The sequence below is a fragment of the Hermetia illucens genome, chromosome 4 (genome assembly GCF_905115235.1).
Source record: "Hermetia illucens chromosome 4, iHerIll2.2.curated.20191125, whole genome shotgun sequence".
In the NCBI taxonomy this organism is placed as follows: domain Eukaryota; kingdom Metazoa; phylum Arthropoda; class Insecta; order Diptera; family Stratiomyidae; genus Hermetia; species Hermetia illucens.
In genome coordinates, this window is record NC_051852.1 from 163,177,783 (window position 1) to 163,197,162 (window position 19,380).

The 19,380-nt window shown below is 43.8% G+C and overlaps 1 protein-coding gene across 2 annotated transcripts in view; it reads right to left on the bottom strand.

Annotated features, from left to right (window-relative positions):
- Nucleotides 1-2,071: 2,071 nt before the first annotated feature.
- LOC119655658 (Krueppel-like factor 6) overlaps nucleotides 2,072-19,380 on the bottom strand; it is a 490,962-nt gene continuing 473,653 nt past the window's right edge. For both annotated transcript variants that reach the window (XM_038061643.1, XM_038061642.1), the window contains 2 exons: nucleotides 15,951-16,739; nucleotides 2,072-3,732 (listed from right to left, as the gene is read on the bottom strand). In XM_038061643.1, the coding sequence (XP_037917571.1) occupies nucleotides 3,560-3,732; nucleotides 15,951-16,739 (962 nt within the window). In that variant the 3' untranslated portion in view covers nucleotides 2,072-3,559. The remainder of the gene's footprint in view (nucleotides 3,733-15,950; nucleotides 16,740-19,380) is intronic.

Consider the following 19,380-nt stretch of genomic DNA (forward strand, 5'->3'; position numbering starts at 1 on the left):
TAAAGGTGCATCTTTGGGGCTGCTTCTCAAAGCAAGGATTCGGCACTTTGCACCTCTTTACTGGCAACCTAAATGCCGAGAAAATGATAAAAATCTACAAAAAGGCTTTACTGCCATCTGCCAAACGATGGTTCATCACAAGAAATGAAGATTGGATTCTGCAGGAGAACAACGATCCTAAACACCGCAGCAAGGTCTGTACTCAGTGGAAGACTCAATCTGACATCGTTACATTGGATTGGCCGTCGCAGTCGCCCGATGCAAACCCTATTGAAAATGTGGAATGTGGAAGCTTCGTGGAAGACGCACATTCAAGCAGTTGTCTTACGAAATTCGTCGGATCTGGAGATCCTTGCCACTAGAATACGCCGTCAAATTAGTAGAAAGCATACCTCGGAGATGCCAGGCAATTATCGACGCCGGTGGTGACTGGACACATTATTGACCGAATTGCATCATTGTTTGTAATGTGTATAATGAATATATGGATATGAAAGTTTTATTAAATAAACTTTTTAAAAATTAACACGACCACGCTCTTACTTGACAGAATGTAAATATTTTCGGTGTTCCCATGAAGGCAGGTTCACATTATTCACCAACCATAAGCCACTCACTTTTGCTATGAAACAGAAGTCCGACAAAGTGTCCTCTCGGCAACTTCTGTACTTCAGCTAGCCAGTTCTTTTTCGACATTCAACACGTGTTTGGAAAAGATAACGTAGTTTCTGACGCTTTGTAACGTGCTGCAGAGGTGAAGATCCCCACCACCGTCGATTTTCCGGCAATCACCGAGGCGCAGAAGGACGACACAGTTCTTCAGAGCTTGAGGACCAACTCCAAATACGCATTTAGAAAGGAAGTATTTCACGCGGTTCACGATTTGGCGCACCCAGACATTCGGATAACGAATCGGTTAGTCATCGTAAAATATTTCCGGCTGTCAATGAACAAGGACACTAATTCTTGGGCCAGCCACCAAGACTACAAAGCATGAGAGGAAAGAGGTAGGCGTATTTCCTCGGTCCACCAACCGTTTTCACACAATCCACCCCAACATTATTGGCCCTTTGCCAGACTGGCACGGTTTCAGGTATTGTCTCTCAATCATCGATAGGTTCACGCGGTGGCTTGAGGTGATACCGCTGAAAGACATTATTGCATAATCTTGTTCAGAGGCTCACTGTCGAAAATGGATTCCACGCTTTGGTATTTCGCCAATTATAATCACCGAACAGGGATTGCAGTTTGAGTCCTGTCCTCTCTCAGAGTTGGCCAAACGCGCCGGCTTCAAACGTCACCGGACAACTGCGTACCACTTGCAGTCCAGTGGGATACTCGAAAGGTGGCACAGTATGTTGGAAGCCGCTAAAATGGCCCAAGGGCGACCCTTCTTGGTCGCAGGTCCTGCCACTCGTTCCACTTGGCCTCCGGACAGCCAATTGGGAATAATTTGCTTCAAGTTCCGTGGAGCTGGTATACGACCCTGTTCTCGACATCAGATCAGGACTCAACACTACCGCTCGGTTGGGTCTATTCAAGGACACAATAGCTGAAACCGCCACTATATGGGCATCCAATAAAAACTTTATATTTTTCATTGTATATTGTAGCCCCCGGAAGGTTATTCACACAAGAAAATCAAAGTATCTTTTCTTTTCAATTTGCAAATTTATTTAATAAAAAATTGAACAACAATCTTTTTAAGAGACGTATACTTTTTGTTTTTTCATTTTCCTAACAGTATATATACTTTTAAATCAGTTTCTTCAAATGTTCTCATACTTTTTCAAAAAATCAATTCAATTGATCCTTTACAAGGAATTTTTTTTTGTTCCACTATTAAATACTTTTATATTATTTGTATGTCTTTTTTGTCAAGTATTTCTTATATAAACTTTATCACTTGTTGTTTCCCCACACAGAAGAAGAGTATTAAGGATTCTTTTCATTTAATTCTCATTCTATCTATAAAAATATATAATATATAAATGTATATTTCATCTAGTGATTGATAATATAAATCTTTTCTTCATTTTTCTATATAATATCATTCATAGGTCTCTTAGAGAGTTTTCTTTTTTTTTTTAAATAATTGTAGTGATTTATATAACAAGTTTTAAGATTTATTTTCAAAGTAGATACATTCACTTCTCTATTGTTTTTTTTTTGTTTTTTGTTTTGTCATTTCAGCTTTCTGTACAAAGAAGTCATTTAACGATAAATATAAATAAATTGTCTATGAATATACCGTAGAGAGGAATCTATACATAAATAATCGAAAGCATCAAAAATAAAGTAATACTACGAAAAATTAAAATTATTCTGTTAAAATAGCACTGACCCAATTGCCTTCATATTTGATACGATACTGGTCTTCAGAAGTTTAGTTTAAGTTTAGGACATTCGAAACTACTGGATTGTTTCCTTCCTGCATTTGCTAAAACTAGTTGTAGATACATCTATCTTTTAAATAAATTACACAAAATGGGATTTTCAGTTTCAGAAGTATGTCACCTGGGGAGTGATATACTTCCCTTAAATTGGTCTTTTATAATGCCATGTGATTTCCTGTTTTCACAACTCTTATACATTTTAATTTCTAAAATTGATTATGTAACTATTGAGAAAGGTTTGAGACTGAATACTGATCAAGACGGTGTTAAGATACACGAAAGTCATTTCGGTTGAGCATGTTTTCTAATAGAGATAATTCGATCTAAGATAGTAAAAGTTGAAGCCTTGTTAAGGAAGGTGCGAAGTACCACCGAAAAAGATACTTTGCTCAAACGAAATTCTTAAAAAGGTCTGCGAAATAGTATATCTAAAGAATAGTGTGGAATGCACTTGTGAAGATTGGAATGCAAAGGGATTTCGCCGTCCCGTTGACAGCTCTCGAGAGATGGAAAATAGTGAAAAATTTCGTAAAACTACGTCCTCTTTTAAACACAATCCTAACTAGACCCTTACACATAAAGTAATACTCTAAAAAGTAATTCATGAGTACAAAAAAAAACGGAATTATCTACAGAATAAATTACTAAAACTGTAAAACTATAGTATTGCAATTCGTAATCGCATAACAAAGTACAACATAAAAAATCGTTTTGTATATTATAAATATAAAATATAAAGTAAAACAATAACTGGCTATAGTGTACTGGCATTGAAGCTCCTTCTCGTAAACAGAATGTTGCACTACTATATTCTCATTAATATCTATTATAATTAAAAAGAAATCCTAGAATAAATACTTACAACTATAGGCAAAGACAATTCCTTAGTATTTTTCCAATTCGAGATATCTAACGAACTAAAAAGAGCGCCTCAAAGATAGTAGTCCCAACTTGAGTAAGAAACAATGCTCCTATAAAACAGAATATAGGCGGAGAATCAAGCTGAGACTACCCTCTTTGGAACAACCCCTCCTTTTTTAATACTCAACGTATATTTATATCAATTTGCAGTATTTGTTTGTTCAGGCATCGAGTTTTGTAATGTACTTTAGATAATCAAAAACTTAGCCTAAGCATTTTCTAGCTCCTCCTAGCCTCCTTCGTTAGTGTCGTCGCATATGTAGCGATAGATGGTCCGAACGACTGAAAGATCGGGTACATAGTTTACATCGAAACGGCTTGACTCCTGTGTGTTTTCGAAAGTGTCGTGTCAGTTCGTCGGAGCGTGCAAAACGCCATACACATCCTTCCCAGGTACAAACGTAAGGTTTTTCGCCTGGTGAAAATAAGGAAAAAATTTAAAATAATTAATCTCTTCATTTTTAATTTTAATTTAAGGTTAAAAAAATTTTAAAGTTTGTGTAAAAGCAAAACGGTAACTTTGGTGGGTAGATGTAGAGGGAGAGAAGGAGGGGGTCAAGTAGTGCACTGCAGGATACACTGACGCAGAATATAGCTCTCTGGGGTCAACTTATCCCTCTCTGAGAGTGATCTGTCTCTCTTCGAGGATGATATGTGGCTCTCCAGGAACTAGGCCTCTTGTTGACCAAGACCGTTAGTGAGTGGTGATAGCCACACCCTGTGCAAGGTAACCTTACTATTATGAAAATGTTACGGATCTAGACTGGGAAATCGAAAAACACCTCCTCTAATCCAGGGTGTCATACGAACAGTACCCATTGGATAGTTTGTAGCCGTGGGTAACTGACTGTATTCGAACGGAATCTCACTGATATCTAGTCGCTTCAGTGAGTAGCTTTGACCTTACTCAAGGTCAACATTGTCCTACTGCGAGGACTACAACCAACAAAATCCACTACTCAAAAAGCAGGGACAAGCAAAAGCACATCTGAAGTCAGTATATCAGGCATCAGGAAGGAAACAGGCCTCAGTAGCGTAGGTGAAGAAAGACCTAAAACCAGAGGATGCCCTTAAGAAGACTCAGGATAAGACCTAAGCCATCCTTATGGGGCCAAGAAAGCGGGGAGCAGCGGAGACTACCCCACAAGAGGGGAATGCTCCCTAAAACCCAAACCAAACCCAAAAGAGGGAAAATCCCGGGTAGGTTATTGATGAAGGTAGGAGTCAGGAAGCCCGTCGCCGTGGTCACTTAGCTATGATAGTGCGGTCAGGGGCATTCAACTGGCCATACTGTCAAAAACGTTCTCCACTCGTCAGTGGAACGAAATTATCGAAATTTTGCCGACAGGCATATGTGAAAGGATACGCTTTCGACCAGGCCTTATACTAGCGACGGAGGACACTGCGGAGAGGCTTAGGACTATAGTTCCTAAATTACCAGGCTGAAAAGCAGTAGAATTGTCGACATGTTCTGGGGTTTATCTATCAGAAGTGTATATTGTGACAGTGTTTCTTCTTGAAGCTGCGGCACTAGAGGCGGTAGATCTCATGGGTTCACTAATTGCTCAAAATGAGGATCTCCATACGCTATTATTGAGATTCTTCAGAAGTAAGGTGAAGAGCAAGGGATGTACCATGGTGGAACAAGAACCTAGCCAGAATGAGAACTGAGGTACGAAAACTCTTTAACCGGACAAAACAAACCGGGGACTGGCGGAGGTATAAAAATGCACTGACTGCGTATAGCAACGCGATCAGAGAAGTGAAACGGAACAGCTTTAGGGAATTCTGTGAAGGGATTGAACAGATCACAGAAGCAACCCGGCTGTACAAGGCTGTAGCCAAAGACGGGGGAATATCCTCTATCTGCTTGAAAAAGGAAGATGGGGCATTCATCGAGAATGAGGAGGACAGGGTACATCTGCTTCTCAGAACTTATTTCCCGGGGTCCTACCCCTCGGCGGCAGGCGACAACAATCTGCCTGACACCCCAACAACGAATAAAAGGGGAAGGAAAGAGAGCTGGAAACTAACTTAGAAGCTAGGCTAAGACGGGCAGTGGGAACTTTTAAACCAATGAAATCTCCCGGAGTAGATGGCATTTTCCCAGCACTTATCCAGAGAGGCCTAGGAATTATCTTAGAATCTCTTCTGAGGGTGGTAAGGGGGAGCATAGCACTGGGTTACATACCAAGGGCATGGAGACGGGCAACAGTGGCCTTTATTCCGAAAGCGGGTAAAAAGGATCCTTTTCACCCTAAATCTTTCAGACCAATCTGCCTAACTTCGTTCGTACTCAAAACGGTGGAGAAGATCATAGATAACTATACTAGAACTAACGTTCTAAAGCGTAATTCCCTGCATCACTGTCAACACGCTTACCGGGCAGGACGGTCAACTGAAACTGGTCTGTATCAGCTGAAAGAGGTACTACACATCGCCGCTGATGTGGAGTATGGTAGTGGATGAACTCCTGGACGTGTTAACTAATACTGGAATACAAGTCCAGGGCTACGGGGACGACATTGTTTTAATCTGTAGGGGGAAATATGAAGATACCCTGTGTGATAGAATCCAAACTGGACTAAGGGTTACTAGTGCCTGGTGGGAGGAAGGTGGGACTGCGGATCAACCCAGCCAAAACCACCATAGTACCATTCACTAGGAGGCGTAAGCTGGATCACCAGAAAGCCATAACATTACATGATATGGAGATGAAATGAGAAACAGAGGTCAAATATCTGGGAATCACCCTAGACCAACAATTACTCTGGAAGACACATTTCGGAAAGCCACGAGGGCTCTGATGACTTGCAGATCCATAGCAGGATAACCTCGGAGCAGCCCGAAGATACTACTTTATATATTCTGCAATAGTAAGGCCAATGATTACCTATGGAGCGTTAATCTGGGCAGAAAGAACCCAACTCAGCACACAAGCCAGGGAATTACATAAGCTCGAAAGGCTGGCTTGCGTGTGTATCAGTGGGGCAATGAGGACATACCCAACGGCATCCCTGGAGGTCCTTCTGGGATTGACCCCTCTCCATCTGCACATACAGATGCAGGCAAGGAGATCAATATTCAGAATGGCCGGTAGTATGAGTGAGGTGGGGAGCTGCCTAAATCAAAGGAAGATTGATATCCTTTCTAGGCGGTATCCCGAATTACTGATACCGAGGGACAACATGACAACGAGGTTTCACTTCGATAAGAAGTTTGAAACACGTTGGAGTAACAAGGCAAACTGGGGGAGCGTGGCTGCGACATACGGCTTAAATCAGCAACTGATTACTTGGTACACTGACGGATCCCTCACAGTAGAGGGAGCGGGTGCCGGTGTCATTGGTCCAAGGAAAATGTACTTTGAGCCAATGGGCAGGTACACTTGCATATTCCAGGCGGAAATTTACGCCATAGACAAATGTGCCTCCTTTAATCTGCAAAGGAACTACAGGGGGCAGAACATAGCTATTCTCACCGATAGCCAAGCAGCGGTCAAGGCACTTAGGTCCAACCAGGTGAACTCTAAACTGGTATGGGAATGCCTTGAGAGACTGAATACACTCGGCTCATCCAACAAGGTGTGAATACTTTGGGTTTCAAGCCATGCTGGGTTGGAAGGCAATGAGGCAGCGGATGAACTAGCCAAGAAGGGAGCAGGGATGCCTTTACACGGGCCAGAACCCTTCTGTGGAATCGGAAACGGTTTCATGGCTATGAATCTAAGAAACGAAGAGAAACGGTTGAGGGAACTATATTGGGCGGGCCTACCAGGGATGGAGCAGTCCAGGGTGCTTATTGGGGAATACGAACCCATGCGTACAAAGTATTGCTTAAACCTCACCAAAAAGAACCTCCGAATCATAGTGGGAATTGTCACTGGTCATTGTCGGCTGAACTATCACCTAGGGAAGCTAGGGATATCTACGGACACTGCCTGCAGGTTCTGTGAGGAGGAGGATGAAACCTCTATGCACGTCCTGGGACAGTGTCCGGGACTTGTGCAAAGTAGGTCGATACATCTGGGAGAACACTTAATACCAGATGCAAAGCTGAAACTTCTGGAAGTGGGGAACATACTAAAGTTCCTAACGGTTACAGGCCTGCTTGAGATACTATGATCAACAGGTACACTATAACCAGTAAAAGGGGCACAATAGTTCTTCAAGGACGCGGTGCGACTTTCCCTTAACAGAATAATAAGGGAAAATTCCTCACGATCGGCGTGGATGACCGAACACTGGAGGCGATCAAACATCGAAGTTGCCTTATTAGCAATAAATTTGGCAACTTATAGTACAGTAGTACACAAGGAAAAGCCGTGTAAACCCATTTCGGAGTAGACACCAGGTGAAAAACCTACCTAGGTCGGAGGCCATGGAGACTAAAAAGACTGAATCAAGCAGGGAAGTAAACCAGATCTTCTAGGGTGGGGATGCACCCTGAAGATATTATTTTGGATATACACTGCAATAGTAAGGCCCATGATTACCTATGTCACGGTAATCTTAGCAGAAATAATTGAACTCACCACACAAGCCAGGGGTTACACAAACTCAAAAGGCTGGCTTGCGTGTGTATCAGGGGGGTAATGAGGGCATACCCAACGGCATCTCTGGAGGTCCTTCTGGGATTAACCCCTCTCCACCTGCACGTGTAAACGCAGGCATGGAGGGTGATTTCCAGGATGACCGGGAGTATCAGAGAGGCGGAGAACTGCCTAAAACGAAGGAAGATTGATATTCTTTCTAAGTGATACTTCGAATTGTTGATGCCGAGGGTTTATCGGGCAACGAGGTTTCTTTTCGACAGGAAGTTCGAAACACGTTGGAGAGGCGAACTGAGAGAGCGTGGCTGTGACATACAGTTTAAACCAGCAAATGATTAATTGGTACACTGAAGGGTCCCCCATAGCAGAGGGAGAGCCCGCCGAGGTCATTGGTCGAAGGACAATGTACTTGGAACCAATAGGTAAACACACTATAGTCCAGGCGAAACTATACACCATAGACAGATGTGCCTTCTTTAACTTTCAAAAGAACTACAGCAGGCAGAGCATTGCTACTCTGACCGACAGCCGAACATTGGTCAAGGCATTTAGGTCCAGGTGAACTCTAAACTGGTATGGAAATGGCTTGAGTGATTGAATACGTTTGGCTCGTATAAGACGGTCTAGATACTCTGGATTGGCTTGTAAAGCAATGAGAGAGCGGACGAACTGGCCAGGCCGGGAACAGCAATGCCTCTACACGGGGTAGAACCCTTCTGTGGAATCGGAAGCGAGTACACAACGGACTGTTTAAACCTCACATAGAAGAATATGTGGACTATAGCGGGAATTCTCACCGGCCACTGCCGACTAAACTATCATCTGGGGAAGTTAGGGATATCTACGGACACAGCCTACAAGTCCTATGTGAAGTGTGTCGAAATCTCAATACACATTCTGGGACAGTGTCCGGCACCTGTACAAAATAGGCCGAGGCACCACCCTTATGGCAATGTGCTTTTATACAAGGCGCGTTCTCTTGACCTAGGAACCGGTTTCGGACGGATTTTTGACTACAAGGATCTCGTCCAGGTTAAGGAGCAGCACTATTGTATAGTGGTGGTATCAGCGGAGACCTTCGATATAGTTGAAAAGGATACATTACACGCAGTTGAGGCGGGCTTCCTAAAGATGACATTGTGCTCGTGATGGGTAATCTAAATGCCAAGCTGAACTCTGACAACGTCGTGCTCGGAAACGTGATTGGAAAGCATAATCTTGGCGACCGTAAGGATAATTGTGACAGGTTTTTGGGTTTCGCACATTTTTCAAATACTGAACTTGCAATAAAGTCATTTCGAGCTACCGACACCGTATTAGTAATGAGGTCGACCACTTCGCGATCCGTGGCAGAGGTAGGAGTTTTCTCCTGGATGTGCGCAACAAGAGAAATGCTAATATCGGCTTCGAAAGGGGTCACCACTTGATGGTTCCTTACGTTTGCTTGTGTGTTGCATACACTACTTCTCGCAGGGTCAGAGAGCGGCGATCTCCCAAGTTCAACATCAACCGCTTGTATGATCCAGCTCTCGCTCGGCAGTGGGGAGCTATCTTGCTGATGCCACGCCTGAAATAATGAATCTTTTCTCAGGTACTACGCAGGTCGTCGGCCACGTCCTGAACGGGCGTCACAAAATCTAGCTGATTGCGGAATCATGGAAGCGGATCGATGAATGGAGGAGGTTGAAGGTTGAAGAAGTTCAGCGTAATGTGCGCAGAGACAAGAGAATTGCCATTGCGCTGGCAAGGGAAGTGAAAGATGTTGCAAAATGCAATGAATTCAGAAGTCTATACTGCATCACGGAAGACCTTGTATTTCAACAGTCGGCCTTTCTTCCACGATGACGAACAACTAATTGAAGAAGTGGAAAGAATACTTCACAATGGTCTTAACCGTATCACATCCGAGGAAGTTTCGCCTCCTGTGGATAAAATGGTCAGTCACCGTAACAAAGGGGTTACGGGCTGTTTGCCCAAGCAGAAGAGACATCATTTCGGTCATCAATGAACTCAAAAAGAATAAAGCCACTGGTCTCGACAGTTTCCCGCAGAGTTGTTTATCGCTGCACTTGTAGTTACTGTAGATCTGCTATTTCCACTCTTACGGAAATCCTGGGAATCCGAGTCCTTTCCCAGAGAGTGGGAGAAGGGGATGATCATCAAGATTCCAAAGAAATGCAGCCGTTTTGAGTGAGACAATTGGAAGGTTATCTGTGTGCTCTCTAATAACTTAAGTAATCCTGGAACCTATCAAAGCACATCTCGAAAGCTTGATCTTCAGAGAGGAGACTGGTTTTCGCTCCGGGTCCTCCTGCATTGACCATATCAACACCCTACGGATCATTTTGGAGCAGTGCGCGGAGACTAAACCTTGGCTTCACTTGCTATTCATCGACTTCGAGAAAGCCTCTTATGGCGTGAAAAGAAAGTGTATCTGGAGTACTCTCCGGAGAATTCTAATTCCGGAGAAACTAACAGCAGCACCGAGGTAAAATCTCGGAGGATTTTGAGGTCCAAAGCGGAGTCCGCCAAAGATGCATTCTGCCACCGATATTATTTCTTCTTGTTATCACTGACGTCCTTCAGGTTGGCTTGCCCGAAAGACGTGGAGCAATTCAATGGACTTGTGACATCCTTCTTCAAACACCTCGACTACGCTGATGACATCTGTTTGCTCTGGATTTGGCAATTGAGGCAGGTAGATTTGGAATTAAGATAATTACTAACAAAACCAAGGTTCTCAGTTTGACGGGTCACCATACCCTGCCTATCTGCATTAATGGGCCGAGCATTGACAAATTCGATCAGTTTGTATGTCTAGAAGTCGTGGTTTTTGCCGACTGTGGCATAAAACTAGAGGTTGCGGAACGCGTTGCCAGCTCTATGTTAGATCCGCTTTTGCTGCCTTGTCTAAAATCTGGAAATGCAGTAATCTCAACACCAATATTAAGTTGAGGCTGTTCTGTGCTAGTGTTTTTTCCTGTTTTGTTATATGGGAGTAGCACATGGAAAGTAAACTACACTGTTAACCAAAAGTTCCAAGGATAAGTCAATACCTACCCGTGACGCATGATCGGAGTACACTGGTTTGACACTATCTCGAATGAAGAACTCGGTCGGCGCAGAGGCTTGGCAGTCATACCCAATGTGATCATAAGGTAGAGGTGGCAGTAGATTTGTCAGACATTAAAGAGGGGGGCACTTGGCGCAGAACAGTAGTGGAGGAGTGCGAGCGTCTCGGGAAGTCGTGGGAGGAGTTGAAGGGCATTTCAGGTAACCTGCAACGATGGCGTGGTGATGTGGTTGACGCGCTATACGCGACCAAGGGGTAAATGGAGACCATTTTATCTATAAGGGCAATATCTATGGTAGAACAAGAAGACGAGGCAGACCCTGCCTGAGATGGAGGGATGGTGTAGGTCAGCACGCTAAACAGCTTTTAGGGATATCGAATTGGTGGACCTCGGCGTAAAACTGGGATGTCTGGAGTTCCTTATTAAGGCAGGCCTAGACCGGATACCGTTAGTTGCACCGTTGATGATGATGATGACGAATTGACAAAGAAATGAATATTTCAGCCACCCCGAAAAACTTTTGATTGCTAATGCTTGGAGACGACAGAGAAATTATCCGTGTTCTGGGATATCGACGAATTATAAAAGGAAGATCAGAGAATGCTCGAGGACTTCGAAAGTTTAAGGTGCAGGCATTCAACGTCGACGCCAAAGATTATACCGACATTAATATGTGGCGAGACTGTGAGATTACAGACCCTCTTCCTTTGAATGTGTCTGATGAAGTCTTGAAAGTAATTGTCAGGTCTGTTTTAGCTAGTATATTTACGATACCAGGGAACACCGAAATATTGTAGAGAAGGCGTGAGGTCAGACATTTTTACTCTACCTAAATGCGGTAATGACAGAAGTGATTCTTCCTGGAAGAGCAGACCGCATCTGGAAGTTACAATGAGTTGCCATTTTATTCACAGAAAGTAGAACTTAAACAGATAGTATTCAGTGAATAACCGTCGTCAGGAGCAACTTTCACCAGGAAAGCTCTTCATGATCTGTTAATGTACTTCAAGGATTATCGAAGCTTTCACGAGCAATACCACGATGGACACGATATACGGTAGTGCATTTATTGCGGTTCATGGCTTCTCCGACTAGTAAAATGGTAAAATTACCTCTCATATTTTGTCACGGCAGCGCAAATCACGCACATTGCATCCACCCGCTGCTGCCCCCACCCCCAGTAGCCGCTTTTGTCGATTCGTCTTTAAAATTCCCCAGTATAGCGATCTTTGGGAGCTCGCTCCGAATGCGAACTTGTCTAGCGCTTCACTAGTGGTGGAAGTTAGATTGTTCAAGGTTTATGCAATCCGTGAAGCAAGAAAGCTTCCTCAATTCCAGGTTGCTGGACAATAGTCGGATCACGAAAGCAGTTAATATGGAGGTTGAGGGACCAATGCTATCCGCTACTGGGAGCAAACGCGGTTTCATCAGATGATGGTCTGCTTTTAGGTTGATGTCAAGGCCCTTCTTGGTATACGCAATCTATGCACGCTAATGCGGACACAATGAAAGTAGCAGGAATATAGAGCTTTGACAATGAAGACCATGCCTCCCCCATCACATGCGAATAGGCTTTGCCGGACCCACTTTGATACCTATGTAACCTTCAGCGATCACAATCTACGCTGCACTAGATACAGTTGCTAATAGAGATCACCTCTCTGGGTGAGGGGAGTACTGTATAGGGCACCATCATTTTACTCCTCTTGAACCCACATTCTCCAACACATATTGCTGAAATTGTTATCTAAAAAAGACACGACGAGGACCTTGCGTACAGTTTAAAAATCAGTAATAATCATCAAAGTAATACTTTGAATGAATTTTCAACTCACAGTTCAAAGTGTCACTACCCCGACAAGTTTTTAGTGTTCTGCCATATGCCCTCTCTCAACCGAAGGTAGGGTTTACCTCATCGCCCCTACCATAGATCTTCTTCTTTTTTGCAATTTGCTTTGCTAATGACTTGAACTTTTCTAACGATCATGCCAGATTGCAGTCATGTTCAGTGAGAGTTTTTCACCATGAGGTGAAATTTTGAGCAGAAGGATTTTGATGGATTCTAGAAGATTCTGTTAGAGACCAAAAATTGGAACCAACTTGACTTTGGCCTTAGAAAAGAGAATGATTTAACTTCTCTGAAGTTGTATCTTTCTATCTGTAATTGACTAGTTCGTCTAGTAGCTGTTCTTTGTGCTGATGCGGTCAGCAGCACTTTGGCCCTGCTTTCTATGATTTCCATTTGTAGATTTTGAGTTGGTTGATCAATTGGAGCGTCTCGTAGGCCGTAGAGAGAATACTTTATCGGTTGCTGATTTTTCTGGGGCGGAATCTTGTTGAAACAGCCCGGTGATGTTTTCGAAGTATAGGGCTGAACTCCTAAGTGGAATGACGGACAATATCGTATAGACGGAAATTAGCCACCTATTGCACTTAGGGATATCACCTGCTCTATATACGGAACAAACGATGCCTCTGCACCATTCATCTGGCATCAATTCGTTGTTCCATACTTTCAACATTACCTAACAAACCACTTGATAAAGCTTGTCGTTCTCGTATTTCATCAGCACTGCTTGTATACCATCGGATTCAGACGACTTTTTAATTCGTCGTTTTCGCAGGAGGTTCCAACTCAGCAAACTCTCTCAAAGTCCCTCACTCCCCATTATAAATTGACTATTCGATTGGCAGTGCAAGCATCTCGAGAAGTCCTGGAAGAATCTGAAACATCTGGATGACGACTATGCCTCATTTAGGCGAGGTTGGCAGCCATATATAAAAGTGATGGGCAAATACGAAAACATTTTCGAAATGCAAGGACTTTTCCCAAACGGAGTTGTTTGAATTTCAGTTGAGAGGGGACAATTACGAGGGGGTGACCAATTGAAAGGGGAATTGCTCTTTTGGGGGAGACAGAAAGTATATGTTAAATGAAAGTTTCTACTACATTTTATGGAAGTGGTACTACTAATTGTAATCTTGCGATGTTTCTAATAATTAAATTATTTGAAATAATTAAGATTGCTTTTGCGTTTCCGCCATTATTATCTATTATATTTGCATATACCGATATTTGGGGAACCATGTGTTTCCTTCATCAGTACTACAAGTCCCTCTATCTAGACAAAACGGAATATTCGCGGGAGAAGAAGAAATAGGTCATACTGCATCAGTTGACGCAAGTAGAGTGTTTTGTATTTGGAAGTGCGCTGTTGTACCTGTAGGATCAACTTTCCCCACGTTTTTTGCTTTTAGGGCGCCTGTTCTGATTATGTTTCAGGTTAAAGTTGCATTTATTCGGCAGGTCCTCAGACGACCTCCTCGCGGTGGAGACCGTTTTCAAACGGGTGTTCAGGGCCGGGCTAGGAGTAGGCTTCTCTGACTGACGAGGATTTATTTATCTGCTGGTCATATGTTGAGTTCAAGCGGATTTGTTAGAGGATGAGCCGAAGTAACAGTATGAAGATTGTCCCCTCTGCGGTGAAAAAGGTGTTAACAGGGCCGAGCCAAAGTGGAGCTGCATATACCCAGGGCTTGGTCTTTAGTATGCGACCTCTGAATACCTTAGGAACCTTCGGTTTCAAATAAGACCCTTACTCTGTTGGCCGGGCTAGCTAGGATGGACATTTTTCCCGGATTAGTAGTGGGACTATGAGATAGTAATCACATGTAGGGGTTACCATAACCATTGAAGACAGTACAGCCAGTGCCAGCCGTAGGAAGGCTGTGCAGAAACCAATAACAGGGACGTCCGTGGCAAGGTGGCAGACGGACTGGTGGTTTCCAGGTTGGGAACCACTGTCATCGAGCTGGTTGTGGCGAGTACTAGCCATATAACTCCAAACCCGAAACTGTCAACGTCGGGGGTTCCTCCAAAAGCGAGGGTGACAAGAATGTCATTCATCAGAAGCCAGCAATGAAGCGGAGTCCTGTTGAAAGGCCAGTACAAGAAGGCCATACATGTTCTGAACAAGATTATGAAGAATAAGAAGGCAGCTACTGCTGAGAACAACAAATGCTTGGGAAACCAGCAGTAGGCGAGGTCCATTGTCTTCAAGCTGAATCTATCTCAAGATGAGGTCGAACTACAACACAAGCGGAGCCGGTTGTGGAAAGACTCGGGCGCTAAGTAATCTCTGTAAACGAGTAAGCAGCAAAAGCGACCCGATGAGGAACGAACTGTGAAACCCTGCAGCGACGTGGAGTTAAGTGTGACGCTGGTGGATGGTAATTCTGCTACCAGAAAACTGGCGCCAGAGGTGTGGACCAGTGCTGAGGCCAGGCTACCGGCGATGGTCATCGAGCACTTCCGGGACGGAAAAGGGGTGCAGGGAGGATTCATCCTGATTCCTCTTACGTGGTCCGCGGGTTCCATGTCACGGAATGCGGAACCAGTTCTTTAGGGAATTTCTCGTTTCGTGAATTGTTAGAAGGGCATAAAACTGAAAGTCCCCATACGACGGGATCCAGGTCGTCGTCCGGTTTCGTGAAGCGGAGCAGTTTCACCTTTGCGTTCCTGACTCCAAACTGTACTTTGTAATCCGTGTTTTCCTGTCCCTCCAGGCTCTCTCCATTTGTACCGAACAAAAAAGGTTTGCTGTTCGCCTGGGGTTCCTTTTCCTTGAAAACCAACCATTCGTCTATGGTAATCCTGGTGGTTTGAACGCGCAGGAATTGGACGAGTCTTTCCTTATTCAAGCGAATCTTCGCAACCAGATAACAACGACCGATCTTCTGGAGGGTCCAATTCCTGCGCGTTCAAAACACCAGGGTTCTCATGGACGGCTGGCTGGCTATCATGGAAGAGGGACCCCAGACAGCTTTTAGGGATATCGAATTGGTGGATCTCGGTGCAAAACCGGGATGTCTGGTTCCTTATTAAGGCAGGCTTCGACCGGATACCCGTTGCTGCGCCGTTGATGATGACGATGTTCCCTTCTTCATGTACATTCACACATATATGATTTGCAGGGAGAAAAAGGAATAATATTACTATAAACCTACCTGTGTGAGTTCTTTTGTGAGCCTTCAAATGTGAACTCTTCGTATAGACCTTGTCACAACCATCAGCATCACATTTGTGAACCTTGCGATTCTTTGAGAGATCACTGAAACTACTGCCATCGGCACCATCTCGATATGCACCACTAACTCCTAAACTCCGACTGCTACTGCCACCATTATTGCTGCTGTTGTGACTGCTACTACTGCTATTGTTCATACCGGAAAACGATTGTGATGCCATCACCTTCCAGGACGATAGTGGCGAAATTGCAGGTGACAGTCTGGAACTACTGAAGGCAGAGAAAGGATGCTGATGATGCGAGTGGAATATGCTCAAGGCAGTTGTACTATTGTTGCTACTGTTACTGTTGCTATTGTTGCTAATCGCTCCCAGAGATGCGGCCGGACTGGCTAAAGGTGAGGGGCAGGCGGACGGTAGTGAACGTGTACCTAGTATCGGTGGTCTATCGTTGTTGTTGTTGTTATTGTATTTGTACGGGTTCTTAAATAAATTCAGTAGATTCAATTTCTTATCGTAGCTGCTAAATATCGATGTGGATGCATTGTTGTTATTGTAATTTAAACTATTGTTGTTAGTGTAGCTAGTGTTGTTGTTATTAGCCTCGTCCTTGAATCGGCGATAGGTGAAGAGGTACGGGGGTGCTGCTAATAGGGGAGGTATTGGACGTTTCGTTAAGCTAGACGCCACTATACTGGCCATCGATGATGATGTGGACGTGGATGATATCGAAGATGAATGTGTCGCTGTTGATGTTTTATGAGACGATCCTGAAATGGAAGGAAAAGTTCTATTAGTCGAAAGTAGGTTGTGATTCTCTTAGATGGAGAAAGGGAGGGGAAGAAGTTATTGACGATTATACTCTTGGTGGTCTTATAAAAATTTTCCGTGGGTGTGTTGTTTGAAGATAAAAGTCGGCATCCCGTGTATTAGATAAGCGAACCTTGGGAAGAAAAATAGATAGTAACATTAAGGGGGGATGCTAATCAGCAAAATCGTAATGGCAATTCCTCTAAAGGAAATCCGACCCAACAAAGGCTTTACACTATCAAAGTAATATATCAATTCGGAATCTACCATTTCTAGCGAAAACAGAGAGGGAGTAGTAACCATCGTTGAAATAGAATAGAAGTCCAAGGAAAGGAGGAAAGGACGAAAAGGAAATTTAGTCAATGAATTCAGTGGGAAGGTTTCGGCAGATGTCACTGTCAGGTGGATTATTAGTTTAAACAGAGAGCAAAAACCCAAAAATTTTTGTTAAATATAAAAGCCTAGAAGACATCATTTTACTTCTCTTCAGTCCTAAACTACAAATTTGAAGTTCGAGAAGGTGGAACTCAAACATGCGGGGAATAATATTGCTGCACGTTGAATTTAAGGGGTCCCCATACACATGGACATATTTTTTCGACCGAATATATCCATGTGGGATATCAAATCAAAAGGACTCGGTTAGTACTTTTCGAACCAAATGTTAGTTTACACATTGGTTGCAAAGGGGAGAAGTGAAAGTGACGGTTCGGAAAGGGCTGATTACTTTGAACACCCTAGGTAGCGCATAACGAGACGGATTTCACACTTTGAGAAATTTGCTAGACACTTTTCACAAGAGATGACCCTGAGTCAATAGTTTTGAACATACTAACATCAAATTGGTCTTATTTTGAAAGGGAGGAGTGTCGAAATAACATACCCTATGGCCGTGAGTACACCGACTTTCTGGACGTGGCCGGGGGGGGGGGGCATTGTACCTTAACCATCCTTATGCGTTATCGTTGATGATTTTCTAAAAAGTGTCTCACCTCCCTTAGAGACTCCCGGACAAGTTCGCATTTGTCCCTGACCGTTCGGCGTCATGTGTTTCTGAGAGGACTCACTCGTCGGGCACTTCGGAATATTTGATCTGGCTGACATACCCAGTAATGGAGTAGTCGTCCTTGTTTAATATGTTGCTTGTTCACTATTCTTACGGTCTTCTCATTGCAGCTATTTAGTCCGCATACCGACGAAGTTCTTCGTTCGAAATTGCATCAAGCCAAAGTGCCCCGATGATACGATGCAGATTAGTATTGGAAAAGACTTGGACCTTTCTAATAATAGTGGGGGTCACTTTTCATGTGTTATATCCATATAGCATCACAGAAAGAACATTAGGTATGGAATAGCCTGTACTAGATGTTGGTGGATTGGTTGGTGGTTGGTGCGTTCGGTAGTTCGGTACCGCCATTGGCAGAACCGATACTTCCTAGATATGTCAATTGATCCAAACCTTCAATACTTTGGGCCTTAATGCAGGTAACTATGTAGTCAGACTGAGAATCATGATTTTGTTAATGTTTGTTTTCAGTCTGACTCTGCTAGGTTTTTTCTTCAAATGCAGATTAGCTCCTTGATCGGCTTTCAAGACTAAACACCTAGCCAGGTTTTGTCGCACCCTTTCAGGACGTGCCCAACAATTTGACTTGGGCTAGTGAAAATAGTAATTTTAATGGTAATCCAATGCCCCTAGCTGCTCTAAATGTCTGCGGGAGTTTTTTTCAGGAGAAGGAGTCACTCATCAGAGTTCAGGTGGCCTCGTCATGCCACCAAAATTTATACCAATCCCACTACCAGTTTTTATTGACCAAAGTAGAGACTGGAGTCAGTTCATTGAATTGCGCGAAGACATGATTCACAATAATCCATCTACGGGCTCCCTCTTCATAAGGGGCAACTTCTTTGTTTCCCTCATCTTTTCTGAGCTAATATATACGTTATATAAACCTTCGCTCGGCAGCATGGAGATTCATCGGAGTAACTCCTGTTATCACCATTATTGCTTGCTCCGAGACGGTACGATAGGTGGACTCAACTTGTAGATCTTTGTACTTGCGCTAAGCGCTCGCGGTACATCTCCTTACTGAGGGAGTCAGCCCATACATCGGAACCGTAAAGAAGCAGGCGACGCCTGCTGAATAGGAGATCTCCGACATTAGACATCAGTCAGCAAATCGCAAACAATCTAACCGCAGCCTTCTCCGCGGTGTTGCTCTGCTCGACGACGCTTATCTTCATGTTTATCATGATGCAGAGGTATTTCACCGCCGGCTTCGATAAGACCATTGTTTCACGGACCTGAATAGGGAGGGTGTGAGAATCCTTTCTTCAAAGCTACAGATCATCAATGCTTAGTCGTCCATCTGTTGACTCGCCACATCACCATTCCCAGTGGTCGCACAACCGTGCGTGCGATAACCAGTGCCACAACACCATTCATTCAGAGGGAGTGGTATCATTATTTGACGTCGGATACCAGTCGACTCAACTGTGAATGTGTACTTGAGTCAAATCAGGGTAATAATCTCGAGCGAGCGCAATGCTGACCACATTGCCTCCTAGAGGGTACTGTAATACTGTAGTGTACCGTTACGG